This window comes from Tursiops truncatus, chromosome 1 (genome assembly GCF_011762595.2).
Source record: "Tursiops truncatus isolate mTurTru1 chromosome 1, mTurTru1.mat.Y, whole genome shotgun sequence".
NCBI lineage: Eukaryota > Metazoa > Chordata > Mammalia > Artiodactyla > Delphinidae > Tursiops > Tursiops truncatus.
Window position 1 is genome coordinate 168,872,233 of NC_047034.1, and position 20,628 is coordinate 168,892,860.

The 20,628-nt window shown below is 52.6% G+C and overlaps 1 protein-coding gene across 1 annotated transcript; it reads right to left on the bottom strand.

Moving 5' to 3' along the window:
• Positions 1 to 65: 65 nt before the first annotated feature.
• On the bottom strand, positions 66 to 19,595 carry HTR6 (5-hydroxytryptamine receptor 6). The gene is made up of 3 exons (XM_033842137.2): positions 12,622 to 19,595; positions 2,812 to 2,970; positions 66 to 2,619 (listed from the first exon to the last, which is right to left on the bottom strand). The coding sequence occupies exons 1-3, from the start codon at positions 13,333 to 13,335 to the stop codon at positions 2,170 to 2,172; spliced, it is 1,323 nt and encodes a 440-aa protein (XP_033698028.1). The 5' UTR covers positions 13,336 to 19,595; the 3' UTR covers positions 66 to 2,169.
• Between the last annotated feature and the right edge of the window lie 1,033 nt (positions 19,596 to 20,628).

Sequence of the window (20,628 nt, forward strand, 5' to 3'; positions counted from 1 at the left end):
CCCTCACAACAACCCTATGAGGTAGGTTCTATTATTATCTTCATTTTCACTTGCAGACCCAGAGAGGTTAGGTAAGCTACCCAAGATCACACAGCTGGTCAGTCTCAAGCTCCAGTCAGTCGGCCTCTAGAGCCCAAGCTCTTAGCCACTGGATCTGCATCCCTGGAACCATCCCCTTTGGTCCTCCCACTGTCTCTGAATGAGCGGGCCAGAGATAATCCCCCCCCCACATCGTGCAGATGGGGAAACCAAGGCCCCGGCAGAGAAAATATTGACAAGCTCAGGGGAGGCAGCGAGGAGTGGGGAGAGGCAGGGGAATTAGAGTGTTGGAGCCAAACTGGTCCTCAGGGGTACGTGTATTTGTTTCAAAAACTATTTACAGAACTCCTACTGCTGTTAATCCAAACAGCTCATGTCACCCACGGAAAACTGAGGCCCCGAGAGAGGAAATGACGTTGCTGAGGTCCCAAAGCAAACTCAGGGCAGAGTCCGGACCAGAACCCAGGACACCTGCACCCAGAGTCTCTTCCCACGTCACCAGCTGCTTCTACAGCCTGAATTCAGTTCACACCACGGTCACCGCCTCAGCTAGTGTTTATTGGGAGTCCACTGGGGCAGGCCTGGGGGTAGAGGGGGAGCCCCAGTAGCACCAGGGCCCCTCTACAGCCAGCGGCATGGCCAGAATTGAGTCTACTCAGCACCAAGGAGAGCTCCAGGCCGCCGGTGGAGGCCCCTGGGAGTTTGGGTGGATGGAACTTGGAGGTGGGAAGCAGAGTAAGAAAAACCTCTGACTAAAAAGAAACCTAAAGTAGGTAAGCTTTGGGAACCAAGAGTTCCCCCGTCAGAACAAAGCAGGCCCCTGTGCCAGGGTCCACCTGCCTGCCCGAGGGCACCAGCCCACGCCAGGGGCAGCTCTACAGCTCTGCTGACCCGATGGCCACCACTCCCACTGAGCCCTGGGAAGGCCAGAAGGAGGTGGGCAAGGGCTGGTTCTGTCCCCACCAGCTGGTTCCCTTCTAGGCCCAAGGAAGTCCAGGCTAGAGGAACACCATTCCTGGTGCTGAGCAGAAGCCACCAGCTCTCCCTTCGGCTCCAGGAGACGCAGTGCAGCCGCCTGGGAGCTGGGGTGGGGGCCCTACCCAGCTTCCAGAGCGAGCCAGGCTGTGGGACCCGGGCCGGGGCTGAAGACGAGGAGGAAGGTGGAAGAACAGTGGGAACAAAGAGCCCTTCCTGGCCCTCAGCCAGAGGCCAGGGGGCTGGATGGCCAGGAGCTGTAACAGCAGGGACCACCAGCCGCCCACCTGCCGAGTGCCGGGCATTCTGTGTTCAGTATCCTAACGCTCAAGACACCCTATGAAGCAGGCATCGTTACTCCCATTTTGCACGTGGAGTAATAGGCTCAGAGGGGTTAAGTAACTTGTACGAGGACTGGTAGGTGGTGAAGCAGAGGTTCACATGTAGGCCTGCCTGACTCCCAGGCTCAGAGAGGTTAAGTAACTTGTACGAGGACTGGTAAGTGGTGAAGCAGAGGTTCACATGTAGCCTGCCTGACTCCCAGGCTCAGATGCTTTGTGTGTGGGCAGGTGTATCCTGAGAACCTGACTGGTCCAAAAACGGTCTAGCAAACCATCCTCGGGGTTAAAGATCACCTGAACCAGCACGTCTCAAACCATAACGTGCGCAGGATCCACCCGCTGAACACCAGGTCGGGGTGGGGCAGGGGTGTGCGTTTCTAACAGGCTCCCGGGAGCTGATGCGGTGGCCCACGGACCACACTTGGAGGACCGAGGAATTTGGCCCAGCGCCAAGCTGCCTCTGCAGACACAGGTGTCCCTCCCACGCAGTCTGACAGAAATGTGCAAAGGAGACGGTTGTCTTCATCCTAATCTGGGCCGAGAGGTCCTTACCCCACTCCCTGGAGTCCCCCAGCCTTGCTCTACACACAGCCACAAGCTACACTCAATAGTGGGGCATCCTGGAGAAAACTGCACCGAGCCAGCAACTAGCCCTCCAGGTGGGAGGCCTGGAGTGGGCACGGGGAGCTGGCTCCGTGCAGCCCCCTGGAGCTCAGCGGGCTCCCGGGAGACCTGTAGCATCCTGGTTTTAGCCAAGAGCTGGTCCAGGGCCTCAGGGACTTGGTCCCATCCGGTCCAGCTCTCCAAGCCTGTGTCAGTTCCTCGGGGTACCAAGCGGAGGCAGCTGCAGCTCGGGCTCCGCAGGATCACCGTTGAAGAAGCTGACTGCGGTAGTGGTCCCGGCAGGCGGCGGGGGGTCCCGGGTGGCCTCTCCAGGCAGCAGCAGCTGGGCCGTGAGTTGCAGGCCTGAGGAGCCCCCCGAGCCCGGGTCCGAGTCCGAGTCCGAGTTCGGCAGCAGGGGCAGCGGCAGCACGTGCTGCAGGCTCAGGCCCGGCCGTGGGCCGCTGTGAGAGGTACGCACGGAGGGCGAGGCAAGACTGGGCTGGCGCTCCCGGGGGCAGTGGGGACACGGCAGGAACCTGCCCAGGGCCCGCTTGAAGTCCCGCATGAAAAGCGGGTAGATGATGGGGTTCATGGTGCTGTTGCAGTAACCCAGCCATGTGAGGACATCAAAGAGCCCCGGGGAGATGCAGTCGCACACGGCCTGGAGGGATGGGGCACGTCATGCCTGGTCCTGGAGGAGGGACGCAGGCCACCCCACCCAGCACGGATGGGACAGACACATAAACACACGGAGAGGCAGCCCGCCCTCCTCCCTCCCCGGGTCTGGGCAGGGGTGGGGCTCAGGGCCTCCCCAACCAGGCGTGGACTCACCTGCCCCTTGTGGTAGCATTACCTGGGCTATGTTGACCACAAAGAAGGGCAGCCAGGTCACAAAGAACATGCCCAGCAGGATGCCCAGTGTCAGGCTGGCCTTCAAGGCCTTGCTGCTGTGCTTGGTGGCTAGACGCCCGCTGTCAGCCGACTCCACCCCGGGGCACGGGGTCCTGGGCACCTGAGGAAAGGAAAGCCACGTGATTTAGTGAAGAATGCGCCCCAGTCCGACCCTATTCCCAGCCACAGACTGAGCCTTCCTCCTAATTCTAGACTGAGCCCTACTACCAGTATTAAACTGCGCCCTGACCCTTGAATGAGCTCCAATTGCAGTCCTAGACTGAGGCCTGACCCTGACTCCCGACTGAACCTTGATCTTGGCTTCAGACCGAGCCCTGACATCAGCAATAAGCTAAACCCTACTCATGGCCCTGAACCCCTGATGCCCACCGTAGGTGGAGCCCTACATAAACAACATCTCAAACTGAGCCTCAACCCCGGACCAGACTGAGCCCAATTTTAGCACCAGACTGAGCCCTGATTCCAGAAACAGACGTAGCCTTGGTCCTGGTCCTGCACCGAGCTATGACCCTGACCCAGCGCTTCACGAGGAGCTCTAGAGAGTACAGTGAGATTTCCTAGGTGCCGGGGCTCATGGTCATGTGTGTTGGCCAGTGTCAAATGTCGTCCTTTGCAAGGCATGTGGGTCTTCTGAACTGTTGGATTTGTGTTTGGGGCCGTGTTGTCCTGCACTGCACTTTGGCACTACACGAATTAGCTGCAATTGAACAGTACTTGACAGAAGAGGACAGCTGCTGTCCAGGGCTCGGCAATCTCTTTGCCTACGGATTCTCTTCATATGTCGGAGTGATGGTGTTGTCTGCACCACTACTCTCAGACTCCACAAAATAAAGTGCATGTTTGAAAATATGTGCCCAAAACAAACGTGTACAATTAAATCTGTATAAATTACTAGGGATGCAAGCAACCTTGGCATTTTACACACAGATTTCACTGTGGAGTGACAGACATCTGCATTCGCACACGTGGACTCCGTGAGCGGGAACCAGGGGAGAGGAGGAGGAAAAAGCTAGGAGCCGCTCCATGGGGAACACGGCACGAGGGGTTAGAATGTGACTTTACAAATGGGAGCGCAGGCGTCCCAAAACGTTCAAAAGGCTCTCTGATCCCAGATGACCCATTAGCCCAGAGGTTCTCTTAATTTTTTCAACTTTGTGAGTCCATTGAGACTCTAATGAAATCTACAAAACCGCTCCTCAGAAAACAAAAGGTTTATAAAATTTTATAAATACACACACACACAGAGAAGAAAGTTCCCTCATGTCCAGAGGGTTCAGAGACCACTGTGAAGTCCATCCATGAAACCCCTAGGGGTCCATGAAAGCTGGAATGTGAAGCCCTCCTCTGAACCATGTATTGTAATCAATTTGGATTTTCCTATATCAGCTTTCCACAAGGCAAGAGCCACCTATATTGACAATTTTTAAGTAAATACTGGTATGCAGAGGTGCGCACAATTTATTGAATTGTGAAGGGGCATGTGGGCTGCCTGGGAATATACCTGGGCTTTGAAAGCCAGGGGCTTCCCCCCAACATTTCCTAAACTGCATGAGAGCCCAGCTTAGCTCTTGAGGCAACCAAGGATAGTTTGGGTATGGGAAGATGAAAGAGAAGGAGGCAGGAAGGGAACCAGATTCCCAGGCAACCTTCACAGATGAAAATGGGGTGGAGGAGGCAAAGGCAAGTTGTGTCAGCCCTTCGAGCACCAAAGCCGAACCCCCTACCCCATCCCCCTCCCAGCCCTTTTTCTCTCCCCGCCTCCTCAGGGTAGCCAGGCTTGGTTACTGTCCATGGTGCTGAAACCCCAGCTGCATCCCTACAATATCTTTCTATAGGGTCTGGAATGGCAGTGGCAGGAGAGGGGAGACAGGCACACTGCAACTCCCACCCTTCGATGTGTTTCTCCAAGTGAAATCTGGTTAGACAAATATCAAAGACACCCAGAGCAGCCTAACAGAGGCCCTTGACTTCTCCCCTCTGTCTTGGTGGGGCAACATTATGCAGAGGCAAGAGCTTGTTTTAAGACAAGTGATCTGGCTTCAAATCGTGCCTCTACCACTTACTCGCCCTGTGATCTTGACAGTCTCTGTTTCCACATGTGTAAAATGGGAGAAAATACTCACCTTACGGAGTTGCTTTGAACCTGTGGATATACGTGCATGCACAGTGCCTGACACAGAGTGAGTGTAGATACACAGCAGCCCCGATGTCGAGTCAGCAGCATGAGTATGAGGCTGGGGGAGTTTTTAGCACCTTCGGGAGCCCTGTTTTTCTGCCAGCAGCTTGAGCTTTCCAAAGCAGCACAGATGCCGGGACAAATGCTCTGAGCCACTATGCTACAGCAAGGAAGAAAAAGAGGATCTGCTTTTCTCTCTCCTTCTCATTTTCTCTTCTCCAGAGTGAACTCTATATGGCTCCCGTGGGCCAACCTGTTCAACCTGGAGGGAGAGGCTCCTGCTTCCCCATAAGAATCTCCTAGGATCTGCCGTGACTTTGAATTGCTGCCACCAGTGGGGACAGACATATGGGGAAGAGGGAGACACCGTCTCCAGAAAGCCCTAGCTACACGGGTATCCCCTGGCCCCTGGAGACCTGGGGAGGGGGCAAAAGACAGCTGTGATCTTGCTAGAGCTCTAGGGCACTAGGGTAGCAAGGTACTCAGGGAGACATTTGGGGGGCAGCCATCAGGGGAGGATGATCCAGAAGGACTAAGAGAGTCCTTCTCTAGTCTTCCTAGGAACAAACCTGTACTTCTCTTTCTCCTCTTCTCCCCAAAAAGTTGACCCAAGCACACAAGCAAGAGGGAAGAGAGAAGGAATTGAGGCTCAGAGATGGTGGGGGAACCTTCCCAAGGTCACATCACGCCAGTACAAAGCCTCAAATAAAAGTACCAGTGACCCCAAATGATCATCTCCACTTACTGAGCACTTACTATGCATCAGCAGGCGATGTTCATTCTGCCACTGAGTCTTTATGGGAGGAAGGTATTATAATCTCCATCTTGCAGATGAGGTTCAGAGAGGCAAAATAACTTCCCAGGAGTCACACAGCAGACAAGTGCTGAGTTAGGAATCAAAGTCATCTCTGGCTCCAGAAACTGCACTTCACCAGGCCGTTTCCGTTTTGGAGGATGGCATCCCCAAGTAAAACCCCACCACTGTCACTGAGGGTCCCTCATGGAGCAGAAGCCAGTGGCAACCGCCAGGCCACACCCTGGGTTCTGGCTGATGCCAGCCTCACCCTTCCCACTTCTCTCTGCCCCGTAGCCACCTCATGGCCCCGTGGCACGTTCTGTTGTTTGCATGTCCCTTATACATGTCTGTGGCATTTGTCACTGTCAGAGGGCAGCTACCGGAAGACAATTTGGCAGTGCCCTTCCAGGAGGCAAGTCTGCTTACAGATCCTTAGGTCCATAAAAACCCGTACCTGTGTCTCTACACTTGGCTTGGACAAGAGTGTGTACCACAGCACCCTTCATGATAGGAAAAAAATTGGAAACAGCCCAAAAGTCCATCAAAAGGAGAGTGGTTAAATAAACCCTGGTACATTACCACTATAGAACGCAACACAGATGTTTAAAAGAATGAATTGATCGAATGGAAGGATCTCCACGACGCATTATCAAGTGATAACGGCAAGTTGTACAAACAAGAGATACAGCATGATTCCCTCTGTTCAAAAAAATACACAAAGCAAAGCACTAAGTTTCTTTAGGTACATAAACAAATATGGAAACACACAGAAAAAGAACCGGAAAGACATTGAGAGACGTAGGAGTGGGAGGTGATTGGATGAGGTCAGAGAGGTCTTTTATTTTATCGTTATGGATGAATTTTCATTTTAAAGTGTACTTATGTATTCCCTCGTGTAATTTCAAATTTGTACGATCAACTAATCATAGTGTGAGGGTAATAGGATAGACCCTGGAGCCAGACTGCCTGGTTTAAACCATGGCTCTGTTACTCACTAGCTGAGTGAACTTAAGCAAGGTACTTTACCTCTCTATGCCTCAGCTTTCTCATCTGTAAAATGGCAATTACAATGGCATCTACCTCGTAGGGTTGTAGTAAGGGTTAAATAAGATAATAGAAAGTTACTTGAACGTGTGATTGTTACCTTGTTGTTTATCGTTATTTGTGTTCACCTCGGCTCCTTCATAATGGTGATGAGGCTGCTGACGGTAGCGAGGGTGATTTTTCCCCCTAGAAAATCTCAAAGGGGTGAGCTCCCCAGAACCATGCATTTTTACCATCAAGAGGAAAGGATAGGAATTAACATTTGTCAAGCACCTACTGTGCGCCAGGTTTATATATATCAACTCATTGATTCTTCAAACAGCCTCAAATGATAAATAGCATTACCCCTGAGATAGACGGAGGTGAGTGACTCATCCAAAGTCACCCAGCTGCGACGGGAAAGAGGCAGGATTTGAACCCGTGCTCAGCCAGACACACAAGCTCCTGTGCCCTGCCCCAGCTGCACCAGGCAACCTCGTTCTGAGCAGCAGCAAAGGCTGTCATGCTCGGCTCTGCTCCTCTGCTCCTCTGCCTCCCACTCAGCCCCCTCCTCCCCCTCCAAGATATTTCTGTGATCACAGCCTCCTCTGAGGAGGAAGCAGAGATGGGAGGGAAGATGGATCACTAGGACAGAATGATGCACAGCTGGGGGATGGAGCATGAAAAAGCTGGGGGAGGAGGAAAAGGAGGAGAAATTGAGGGAGAGAGGAAGATACGGGGTGCAGAAGGAAAAGAGGGGTGAGCTAGAATGGAAGGAGGGGGGATAGAGAAGGGGAAAAGATGCAGTGCAGAGGAAGAGGATAGGGAAAGGGGTTTGACCACAGAGACACAGGAATTCTGGCAGAGAGAGAAAGAGACTAAGAACGCAGGAACTCCCAGCTCAGCCTCCCACCACTGCTCCCCAGCAGGCTGAGCGCCCACACTGGTCCCTCTGGAATCCCCCAAGGATGCGTCCCATCCCCACATGGGCACCCACCTTTCACACACACACACACACACTCCTGCCCTGGCGGCATCTCACTCTGGCACCACCACCGCCTCTCACACCCTTCTCTCCAACCCCAGCCCATATGCCCCGCCTGGCCTCTAAGCAGAACTGTTTCTTACAGCCCCCGGGGCTGGGAAGCCCTGACTGAAACCGCTGAGCCAACCAGTGGCTTTTTAAAAGGCCATTCACATCAATAGGCAGATGTGGTGGACAGAGGCATAGAAAGATGGTCCAGCCAGCTCAGCTCCCTTGTCCGAAACCCCTGAAGAGCCAGGACTCCAGGGACTGGTGCCCAGCCCCCTTCCCTCTGTGGGGAAGCTAGAGGCTGGATCGGAGAAGGAGCTAAGGGTTCAGTGGGGCTGGAAAGAAGAGGAAAGGGGCCTAACACACCCCCAAGTTCTGGTCATTCTCATCAGTTCCTTTAGGTCCAGGCACTGAGAACGCCTCTGTCCCCAGGCTGGATGCTGCTGACTCTGGGGCAGGCCAGCTTGGGTGGGGTAAGTGGGTCACAATCCAGGAGGCCAGAGCAGAGGCAGCAACCCAGAAGCAAATTCCCCAAACGCAGGCAATTCTCCAGGCAATGAGGAAACTTGCCCTGCAGGAGGCTCGCTTAGGATCTGAGTGGGTTTGGAAGCAAGGGCAATGGTAGAGTCTGACACTGTCTCATTCAAATAAAGAGAAAAGGCTTTCCAGAAAGTAGGAAGAATTTGCACAAACACATTTCTGGCTTGAGATACTGCGGGTCATTCTGCCACAGCTAAATGACCCGTGAAGACTCCTCCCAGCCTTTGGTTTCGTGACTTCCTTGCTCTAGTTTGCAAACGTATGCACAGGGAGTAATAGACCCTGAATGTTTACTGGCGGAGGCACCCTTCTTCTAAGCTCCAGAGCCCTCCTCATGATAGGGTTTCGTGATCAGTGTCTCTCTCTCCAGCTAGAAAGTAGATTCCAACAGGGCAGGATCTTCTCAGACCCACTCATCCCTGCAACCACAGCACAAGGCAGGTACTCAACACAGTACCAAGGAAGTGAATCAATGTACTAAAAAGTGCAGGATTCATCAGCTACAAGAACTGCTTCTAAAAGTGGGAGAAAAGGAAGAGATGTGAGTTGGGATTGAATCCCTGGCTCTGTGAAGCACTGTTGTTCATTTCATTTCTCTCATCACCGTGCACTGACCACTCATGACACGCCAGGCACTGTTCTAAGTTCTGGGAATATAGCAACCGGGACAAGTCCTCACCCTCATAGAACTTACATTCTAGTAGGAGGAAATAAACAGTCAAACAGTAAATGGGAAAGTATATAATATGTCAGGCGGTGGTATTTGTTGCTGAGAATAACTTAGGAAATTAGGACTGGATGGGATCTGGACAAGTATGGCCGTTACTACTCTTGACGAAGTGATTAGGGAAGACAGCCAAGCAGAGGCCAGAAGAAAGTGATGGAAGTTAGGGGGAGAACCGTGCGGAGATGTGAGGAAACGGCACTTCAGGCAGGGGGAGCAGCAAGTGCAAAGGTCCTGAGGCAGAAGTGTGCTTGGTATGCTCAAGGAATAACAAGGGGGCCAGGGGAACTGAAATAGAAGGAGTGTGGAGGGTGGTGGAAGGAAAGGAGGCCAGAGAAGGAGCAGAGGAATGACATAACAGGTACTGCATTTTTTTTTTTTTTTTTGGCCATGCCTCACAGCTTGCAGTGAAAGTGACAAGTCCTAACCACTGGACCACCAGGGAATTCCCAGGACCTGCATTTTAAAGGGATCTCTGTGGCTGCTGTGTAAGATCAGAAGGGAGCAAGGATGGGCTTAGGAAGCCAGTGGGTGATCACTGCAATAACCCAGGCATCAGAAGCCCAGGGGACCAAGGGAGGCAACCGAGACATGAGAAGTGTCTTGAAAGCAGAAAGCACGCTGGGTGTGCAGTGTGAGAAAAAGAGAGGCATCCAGGCTGCCTCCAAGGTTCCTGGCCTGAGCAACTCATATCAGTTAGTCGACATGAGGAAGACAAGGGAGGAACGATGTCTGGAGCCTGGAAAATCCGGAGTTCTGTTGCGGGCGGTGGTAAGTAAGTGGCCCAGGCTGGAAGTCATCAGTGTGTAGGTGGTACTTCTGGTCATGGCACGAGACCAGCTCACTGAGTGAATGTGGGAAAAGAGCAAGGAGGTCAGAGGACTGAGGCCGGGGGATGCCTCGGTTGGTGGAGGAGCAGGAGGACCCAGTAGAGGAGACTGAGAAGGCACAGTCGGTGGCGTGGAGGGTCTCACACTGGGTGGCGCCCCTGAGGTCAATGTTTTAAGAGCGTGTCACTGTCCAGAGGCAGCACGACGCTCAGATCCAGGCATTGGCATCAGCCAGACCTGAGCTGGAACCTCACTAACCAGCTGTGCAACCCTGGGCGTCACCTGCCCTCGGTTTCCCCAGATGTCAAACAGGGATGATGATTACTTGTCCCGTTGGGTGTTCGGGGGGTTCACTCAGCTCAGTGCCTGGCAGGTAGAGAGCGCTCAAGGGCTGTGGAGCTGCAGCTGTTAGCATTCGGGGGACACCTGCCCAGGTGCTGAGGCCACAGTCTCAGGTACAATCCTGGCCAGTTAGCTTCATGGAAAGAAAATCTATGCATCACAGACACTGCTGGAACCGAGAATCCAGACCGAGGCCGGCCAACTTCTCACCTCCTTAGTCACTGGGGCAGAGCTCCCCAGAGTGTGAGAATTGGAGATACCCTTGGGTGGTAAGTGGACACCCTATAAAATAACTGAGTCACAGAGTAGGAACACAGGCCTTTACAGTTCCCTCCCAGCTCTTCTGGTTACGCCAAGAGAAAGTCTCATGTCAATGGTACTGTGTCTTTAACATCCCTCCAACGTCTAACAAAGAGAAAGCCGGCCTCAGGCTCAGCATCTCCAGCCACATCCAATCTGGGCTTTAGTAACACTGCTGGTGCTTCTGCAACCTCAGTGAGGTTGTGTTCGTGATCACCTTCTATTTATGGCCAGGATGCTGACTGTCCATTTCCGGAAGAGAAAAGGAGTTTTCTTTCTAAATAAGTTCATGGAAGTAAAAAGATAAATGAGACGTCTCCAAGGAAATGCTAAGGACATACGGATGAAGAGGCTTGAGGCTTGTGCGAGGGTGGGTGGAGGGGTAGCAAGGCAGATACCACAAGGCAGTTCTCAAACGCCTGACGTCTGGGAAACGCTCCTTTACAAGAACCCAGGGAGAGAGGACGGATGGCCCAGGGCAGCTGCCCTACAGCTGCAGAACCGAGTCAGGGTCACAGCCACCTGTTGAGACTCAAGAACGTTCTCCAGTGAGTACAGATGGGGGAGAGAGCAGGGCCGCAGCCAGGACCTCCTGTCCACCCAAGACCCTGTCCTCCTACTTGATGGGCGTCACTGCTGGGATGACACGGGTAAGCCGCTCTGGGGGGGCTGCCGACCAGGGTGGTAGCCTCTGAGCCCCCATCTATCCAGTGACCCCCCCACCCCAGGTACCTCCCATCCTGCAGGCACCTCCTCCACCTGAGGCTACACCAAGATGACACTGGAGAGCCCATCTGGGATCTTCTTGGGGGCCTGTGACCTAATTCTCTAGGGCTCAGGCCTGGTCAGTCTAAAGTCCCATCCCTTGGCGTGAACAATAGGACTCGGGTACCGTGTGACCCACTCCACTCTAGGCACTGCAGACCTTGAGCAAAGAGCGCCGACCCCATTCACAGGTAACCAGTGAACACCTCCTATGCACAGTGGAGATCAAAACTCACTCAGATACACCCAGCCCTCGTGGGAGCTTACACTCCAGTGGGGGAGACAGACAAGGAACAGATCAACAAATAAACTGGGTATCGGGATCAAGAATAAAAGGGTGGGGGAGGGCAGGGAGGTCTGCAGACAGTGTGGTCAGGGAGGGCCTCTGGGAAGGGGTGACATGTGAGCTGAAGAAGAGTCTCAGTCAGGCAAGGGTGGCTCCAGGGGAAGAACATTCCAGGCAGAGGGCACAGCCAGTGCAAAGACCTGGGCACAGAGCCAGTCTGGTGCCTACTAGGAGTGTCAGAAGGGCCACAGGACTGCTGCAGAGAAAGGGGCGGGGAGGGGAAGAGGTGCAGCTGGAGAGGTGGTCAGGACCGGATCCCGAGGCCAGATCCTGACACAGGTCTCCCCTTTTATCTTGAGAGCAATGGGGAGCCACTGAAGGGTCTGTAGCAAGGGAGTGAGGTGATCACGCTTCTGCTTTTGTTTGTGCAGAAAATGGATAGGAGGGGGTCTGGCGTGGAGGCAGGAGGAGCCAGCAGGAGACTATGAAAGGCTCCCGGGTAAGAAGCAATGGTGGCTTGGATCAGGAAAGTGGCATTGGAGGTGACACATGTTTACAGGCAGCACCAACAGGCCTTGCAGATGAATCCCATGAGCATGAGGGAGAGAAATTGTTCCTAAGTTTCTGGCGTGCGATGCCATGATGGTGCCATTTGCCACGATGGGGAAGATGGGGGGACAAGCAGGTGGGGAGAGGTGGGACCCCCTGAATTCCCTGTTGCACATGTTACCTTCGAGAAGACTGCCCCACATCCTGGAGCGTCCTGTGGACAGCTGGACATTGAGTCTGGAGTTCAGAAGAAAGGTGGGAACTGGGAATGACCAATCGGAGGTCGTCAGCAATTGTATATTACATGGCGGATGCCTAGTGGGCACCCAATGGCTGCTCATTCTTCTCCATCCCACAAGCCCGGGTCTCCCTGCGCGCCCCGGGTACCTGCAGCGTCTCCAAGGCCTGGACGGCCATGCCGGTGGTGAGGGAGGCCACCTGCACGGCCTGCTTGCGGGCGGCCAGCAGGATCCTGCAGTAGGTGAAGCAGATGGCGCCCGAGGGCAGGAAGAAGGTGAGGCCCGACGCCACCAGGACGAAGGGCAGGCTGGCCAGCAGGCGGCACTGGCCCGGGGCGGGCGCCCGCGCGCGGCCCAACTCGTGCCATCCCAGCAGCAGGGGCAGGAAGGAGGCGAGCGCGGCCAGGCCCCAGGCGCTCAGGACCAGCGCCAGAGCGCGCGGGGGCGTCATGCGCAGCTTGTAGCGCAGCGGCGAGAGGATGAGCAGGTAGCGGTCCAGGCTGATCAGGCAGAGGTTGAGGATGGAGGCGCTGCAGCACATCACGTCGAAGGCGGCCCAGAGCAGGCAGAGGCCCCGCGCCAGCACCCAGCGCCCGTACAACGCATTCAGCATGGCCGGCGGCATCACCACCAGCCCCACCATCAAGTCCGACGTGAAGAGCGACACCAGGAAGAAGTTGGACGTGTTGCGCAGCGTGGGCTGCGTGCAGATAAGCGCGATGAGCAGCGAGTTGGCCGCCGCCGTCAGCGTGATGACCACACACAGCGCGGCCGCCACCCAGCCGCTGCCCCCCGGCTCCGATGGCGGCCCCGACTCCCAGTCCAGGGTGCTGTTGTTGGCGGGGCCCTGCTCTGGGACCATGAGGGCGGAGGGCGAGGACGTGAGGCCCGAAAGGGGTCCGGAGGACGAGGTAGGGTGGGCGGGAAGACGGAGAGAGGGACCTGCAGGTGCAGAGGCTGGATGGGCGTAGTCGGTGAGAACAGACCACCCCCCGGGGCCGCAGATGGGAAGGTATGAATGGGGCTCTGGGTCAAGGGGCAGCAACCCGAGGAGGATGGAGAGGGGGCCTTTGGGCTCCCTCGGGTGTGATGTAGGGACACCTGGAGCAAACCGGTAAGAAGTCTGGGAGGAGGCACCTGATGAGCTGAGCCCTCCAGAAGGAGCGGGCCGAAAGTCAGGAGGACCGGGACGCTGACTCTGGGAGCGTTTGGCCGGGTGGGAGCAGAGCCCCTAGAGGGGACGGGCGGTAAGATGGGTCGAGGGCAGGGACCCAGGGAGGTGGGAACCCAGGGCGAGTGGGCGCTATCCAGGCCGCCCCGCGGCAGGTGGGCGTAGTGGGGGTGCGCCAGGTGGGGAGCCGTGGTGCTGGGGGTCGCAGGGTGGGGGGGTCCACGGGCCAGAGCAAAGCCCCCGGCGGGGAAGGCAGGTCTCAGAGCCAGCGCAGAGGCACCCCGGGCTCGGGCGGACACGGTCCCCGCGGCGAGAGGGAGGATGCCGGGTCGGCCCGCAGGGAGAGAGAAGGAGCCGCGGACGCGCCTCCGCCCCTTCTCCGCCCGGCCGCGGGTCGCCGGCCCCGCTCCCTCCCGCGCTCGGTACCTGGGGCGCTGAGCGCTACTCCGCCGCCGGCGACTGCGGCAGGAGCCGCGGGGCCAGGAGAGGAAAAAGCGGCCGCCGGCCGGGCAGGCGCCCAGGGACTGGGAGACTCCGCGAGGGGCCGGCGCACACGGAAGAGCGGTGGCTGCTTCCAGGAGCGCGCGGTCCCCGCGCCGCGGAGCCTGCGCCCAGCCCCGCGGTGGGCGGGGAGAGCCGAGCCCAGGACTCGCAGACGGGCGGGGTTCCTGGTACCCCCAGGTCTGCAGAGGGATGACCCGAGCACTCCGGCTGCGCCAGGTCGCCTCCCAGCTCTAGCAGCCTCCACCCCCCGCATGCCCCTCCCCACCCACACGGGGCACAGGAGGATCTCGGAGGAGGAGGCTGTGGCCCGCCTTCACCCAGGGCTGCTCCCCATTGTGGGACTGCCTACCCACTACCAGGGAGAGCCCGCTGGGAGGTATTGGGCAGATCGCTTGACATATATGTACACATATATAATACTACACACACGTACATATATCTATTGTATATAATATGCCATAGCCTATATAATACTTCCTTCAAACCTTTAAACAGATGGCTACCTCCCCCTCACAATCCTTCCGAGCAGAAACCATCCTGCCCCCTGACAGCTCCAGGCGCTAAGGATGAAGACCCCGAGGTGTTGGCACTCCTAGTCTACCCAAGAGTGGGAACAGATTGGGGAATCCCCTGGCCAGGTGGGGTGGAGTCACTGCAGGTAGAGGGGTGGGGCGGGGCACGCCCTGTGCAACGCTGCTGTGTATTCCACCCACCCCCAACCAGAACTAAGAAGGGTCTCTACCTGACATGTCACAGTTTGATATCGTGGATTCAACAAACATTTATACTGAGCACCTACGAGGTGTCAGGCACTGTTTTGCCCAATCTGGACACTACAGTAACCAAAACAAAGATGCAACTTCATTGAACTTACAGTCTATCGGAAGGAGACATACAATAATAAGCATAATAAACGTTTAAAGTAGTCATAGAGTGATAATTGCTATAGAAAGAAAGGAAATGGAGAGGAATGTAAAGGGAATCTAGGGTAGAACGGGGTCTTTTCCCCTCCACAGGAGCAGGAAAATATTACCTCCCATGTTTAAGGTTCCTGCGGTATTCCAGGAACTTTATTATACTATTCCTACCAATACAATAACGCTAAGAGGTAGGTGTTAAACTGGGGCTCAGAGAGGCCAAGGGCCTCACTCAAGGTCACCAGCAGCTAGTGATCAAGTGGAACTGAAACTCGGGTCTGCCCAATGATGTCCAAGGCAGAGAATCTTCAAGACCCTGCACACCCCCATGCTCCCCCCAAACCACTATTTGGCACCAGGAATCCCAGCCCTGCCTGCAGATAGGTCTATGCAGCAGGAGGAGGACTGTTCTCCCTCCCAATGCCACCTGCACCACTGTGACAATTTCTGTTGTGCCTCAGGGAACAGGATACCAAGCACTGGGCAGAGAACCAGAAAGACCAGACTTGGGATCCCAGCTCCACTGCTAACCAGCTCTGTGGACTTAGGGTTGGCGACTCCCTCTCCTTGGGCCACTGTTTTCTCCTCTGCAATAACTAGCAGAACAATACAGCACCCACTTACAGGGTTGTTGGTGTCACCTGTAAATTTTACAGTGCTGTGTCAATGCTGGCTATTGGCCTCAATGTTCCCATCTGTACAACGGGAATGCATTCAGCTCTTCAGTAATTCCTTCAGCCCAGGGATTTTTGATGTGAGCAATGGCAAAACTGAGAAGTGCTGTGTGGAACACACTTTGGAGCCCAGTGACCTGGGTTTATAATCCTGATTCTGCTACTTGCTCTGTGATCTTGGCAAAGCCTCTTCATTTCTCTGCTGCTATGAAACTGGGGTAGTGGAGATATACATGGGGTGAGTATTTAAACCATTTTGCACAGAGGAGGTGGCTGATAAATTTTAGCTTTGTGAAAATTAAAAGTATATAGTGAATAGAATATTAGTCCCTCTGCTTTAGCTCTTTCAGTTTGATTGCTTTATTTAAAACACAAAAAACTAGGGGGAGAGAGAGGGATGGACTGGGAGTTTGGGGTTGGTAGATGCAAACTATTACATTTAGAATGGATAAATAACAAGGCCCTAATGTATAGCACAGGGAACTATATTCAGTATCCTGTGATAAACCATGATGGAAAAGAATATAAAAAAAGAATGTCTATATGTGTATAACTGAATCACTTTGCTGTATAGCAAAGATTGGCACAGCGTTGTAAATCAACTACACTTCAATAATAAAATTAAATAGAATAGAATAGAATAATTTTTTTAAATCTAGGGAATTCCCTGGCAGTCCAGTGGTTAGGACTCGGCACTTTCACTTCTGGGGCTGGGTTCGATCCCTGGTCGGGGATCCAAGATCCCAGCAAGCCTCACGTCGTGGCCAAAAAAAAAACTAAAGAAAACATGACCAAAAATGTTAGCAATTGTTCATTCTTTTTGATTAATTAACAAATGCTTGTTATATTATGAGCTGTACTTTGCTATAATCAACACCAAACACTCCCATTTACCATTGCAACTAAAAGAATAAAATACCTAGGAATAAACCTACCTAGGGAGAAAAAAGACCTGTACGCAGAAAACTATAAGACACTGATGAAAGAAATTAAAGATGATACAAACAGGTGGAGAGATATACCATGTTCTTGGATTGGAAGAATCAATATTGTGAAAATGACTATACTACCCAAAGCAATCTACAGATTCAATGCAATCCCTATCAAATTACCAATGGCATTTTTTACAAAACTAGAACAAAAAATCTTAAAATTTATATGGAGACACAAAAGACCCCAAATAGCCAAAACATTCTTGAGGGAAAAAAAACAGAGCTGGAGGAATCAGGCTCCCAGACTTAAGACTATACTACAAAGCTACAGTAATCAAGACAATATGGTATTGGCACAAAAACAGAAATATAGACCAATGGTAGAGGATAGAAAGCCCAGAGATAAACCCACACACCTATGGTCACCTAACCTATGACAAAGGAGGCAAGGATATCCAATGGAGAAAAGACAGTCTCTTCAATAAGTGGTGCTGGGAGAACTGGACAGCTACATGTAAAAGAATGAAATTAGAACACTCCCTAACACCATACACAAAAATAAACTCAAAATGGATTAGAGACCTAAATGTAAGACCAGACACTATAAAACTCTTAGAGGAAAACATAGGCAGAACACTCTTTGACATAAATCACAGCAAGATCTTTTTTGATCCACCTCCTAGAGTAATGGAAATAAAAACAAACATAAACAAATGGGACCTAATGAAACTTAAAAGCTTTTGCACAGCAAAGGAAACTACAAACAAGACGAAAAGACAACCCTCAGACTGGGAGAAAATGTTTGCAAACGAATCAACGGACAAAGGATTAAGCTCCAAAATATATAAACAGCTCATGCAGCTCAATATTAAAAAAACAAACAACCCAATCCAAAATTGGGCAGAACACCTAAATAGACACTTCTCCAAAGAAGACATACAGATGGCCAAGAAGCACATGAAAGGCTGTTCAACATCACTAATTATTAGAGAAATGCAAATCAAAACTACAATGAGGTAGACTGGTTAGAATGGGCATCAACAGAAAATCTACAAACAACAAATGCTGGAGAGGGTGTTGGAGAAAAGGGAACCCTCTTACACTGTTGGTGGGAATGTAAATTAATACAGCCACTATGGGGAACAGTATGGAGGTTCCTTAAAAAACTAAAAATAGAATTACCATATGACCCAGCAATCCCACTCCTGGGCATATACCCAGAAAAAAACATAATTCAAAAAGACACATGCACCCCAATGTTCATTGCAGCACTATTTACAATAGCCAGGACATGGAAGCAACCTAAATGCCCATTGACGATGAATGGATAAAGAAGATGTGGTATATATATACAATGGAATATTACTCAACTATAAAAAGGAATGAAATTGGGTCATTTGTAGAGGCGTGGATGGATGTAGAGACTGTCATACAGAGTGAAGTTAAGTCAGAAAGAGAAAAACAAATATCGTATGTTAACGCATATATGTGGAACCTAGAAAAATGGTACAGATGAACCGGTTTGCAGGGCAGAAATAGAGACACAGATGTAGAGAACAAACGTATGGACACCAAGGAGGGGAAAGTGGCGGGGGGGCGTGGGGGGGGAGGTGGTGTGATGAATTGGGAGATTGGGATTGACATGTATACACTAACATGTATAAAATGGATAACTAATAAGAACTTGCTGTATAAAATAATAAATAAAATTCAAAACAATAATTTTTCAAGGCTGGGCCTGGGTGGTGGTGCCACCTTGTGGCCACAGTTATTATCTTGAATTTAAGAACTTCAGAAGTTCTGCGTACGCACCTGAATATGTCATTTCAGTCATGGAATAATACAGTCTTGAATGTCCTTAACATTTCAGGGTAGAGAGGGACCTTCAAGGATGCTCAGTGTTTTATTACTTCTAGCCACAGGGTGCTCCCTCCCTAGAGGAGAAGGCTTGTGCCACAATGGGACAGCTGAGTCTTAGGAAGTCCTCTGTCCCAGATCTCCATGCCTGTCAGTACATAGGGGACCAAGGAGAGCTGCTCATGACAGAGATGGAGAAACCAAGGTCCAGGGAGGTTGTGAGGTCTGCTCAGAGCTGCTCTCGCAGGAGGCATTAACCAACTGGTTAACTGAGGGCAGGGGCTGGTCTGCTTTGTTCACTGTTGTATCCTCAGCACATATTACGTTGCCATAAATATATGTTCAATGAATTAATGAAGAAAACTATCAGCCCAATCACCAGCAGTTGTGGGCCAATCATTTACTCCCAATAATTATTATTATAATGGTTGACATTCATTGAGGTTCTATTATATGCCAGGCACTGTTCTAAGCTCTACATGTACATTGATTCATTCCCACGACCCTGGGAATGAGGCGGTGCGATCATTATTCCCCAACTTACTAATGGGAAAACTGAGCCTCAGAGATCTTAAGTGACCTGCTCAAGATCACACAGCTAGGAAGTAGCCCTGCCAGGATTTGAACCCAGGCAGACAGGATTTTCCCAGAGGCTCCGAGCATGGGAGGAAAACTAGATGGGAGTTATTGGCTCTATATAGGCAAACAAGGAGGGAAAGCCGGTACTAATTACCCGCCCATCCGGAGAGGGGCCGGCGTGGACAGTGCTGCATCAGTGTTTATCCCTTGTAAAGATTTTCAATCCCGCCACCCTTGCGGGGATTGGGAAGAATGGTGGAGGGGGACCTTCAATTCTTCTTCTGGGCTGTCTTGGTGGTTCAGTTTGAGGTTGGAGAAGAGAAAAATTGGCCGTCACTAATCCACATCTCACTCCCGTTGGCAAACTGGCACAATTAGAGATGCTTCTCTGTTCTCGCAGATCTGGCTCTTCCCACTCGCTGCTCCCACATCCAATCAGCAGCGCCTCTCCTGTGTGGCCCCGCCTCTTTACCATGGCCCTGCCTCCCTAGGCCTCCCCCGCCCCCACCCAACTCTGGTCTCCATCACCTCCTGCTTGGACTACTGCAGTCTCCAGCCGGTCTCCAGCCTCCCCCTCCTCCTCCCCCCACAAGACTCCTTTTCGTCTCGCTGGAACCCAGTTCTGTGCAGACACCTCCAGGGCTCTTACTGCGATGTGAGTGAAGTCTGAACTCTGGCTAGCACTCCACGCCTGCCACCAGCCGTGCGAACCCACCTGCCTCCCTCCTTTTCAAGCAGCTCTTATTAATTTCTTTACATATCTATCCACTTGTACCCCACCTTGTTGCATACACAGGAAGAAGGCCGCTCCTGACCAAGACTCATCCTGCCAAGTTGATGCTCAGGTCTCAGAGGCCTAGTACCAAGGACACCACCCCAGGAAGTCCTTCATTTGGACCTGGTCTCTGAGTACTTGCTCTGTGCGCTCCAGTCAGTCCCCACCTCCAGCTGTATAGAAGGACTGTTAATATGGCCAAGGCTTATCCCTGCCTGAGAGGTCACTGAGGTCTGTGTGCAGGAGAGATATACTTTTCTCCAACCCAATTCCACATCAAAGGACACAGGACCACCCTGGATAGTTGTGTCCTGCACGACCCCAAGAAGCACCATTCTGTAGTTGGGACGTACACAACCTACACAACAGTACAGAGCCGCCATGAAGGGAAGGCTTGGTACCCGGAGGAAATCGTGTGTGTAGTACACAACTGTTATCATTAGAGGGCGCTAGACTGGAACCCGCGCGCACCGCTGCCTCCCAGCCTGGGGGAATCACTCCCAGGGCATAAAGGCCTCAGTTCACATTTGCAAAATGAAGATGCTCCGTGGATTAGAAACAATATATATAAATTGCCTGGTGTTGGTGGTCACAGCAATGTGTGCAAGGAAGAAAGAGAGTCATAGCTCTCACCCATCCCACCAGCCCAGTCTCGATGGAGAATCGGGGGGGCCCCGAGCTCAGCTGCATGCAGGTGATGATCTCAAACCCATAGGGTCATCGTGAAGGGGAAGGGACTCCACAGT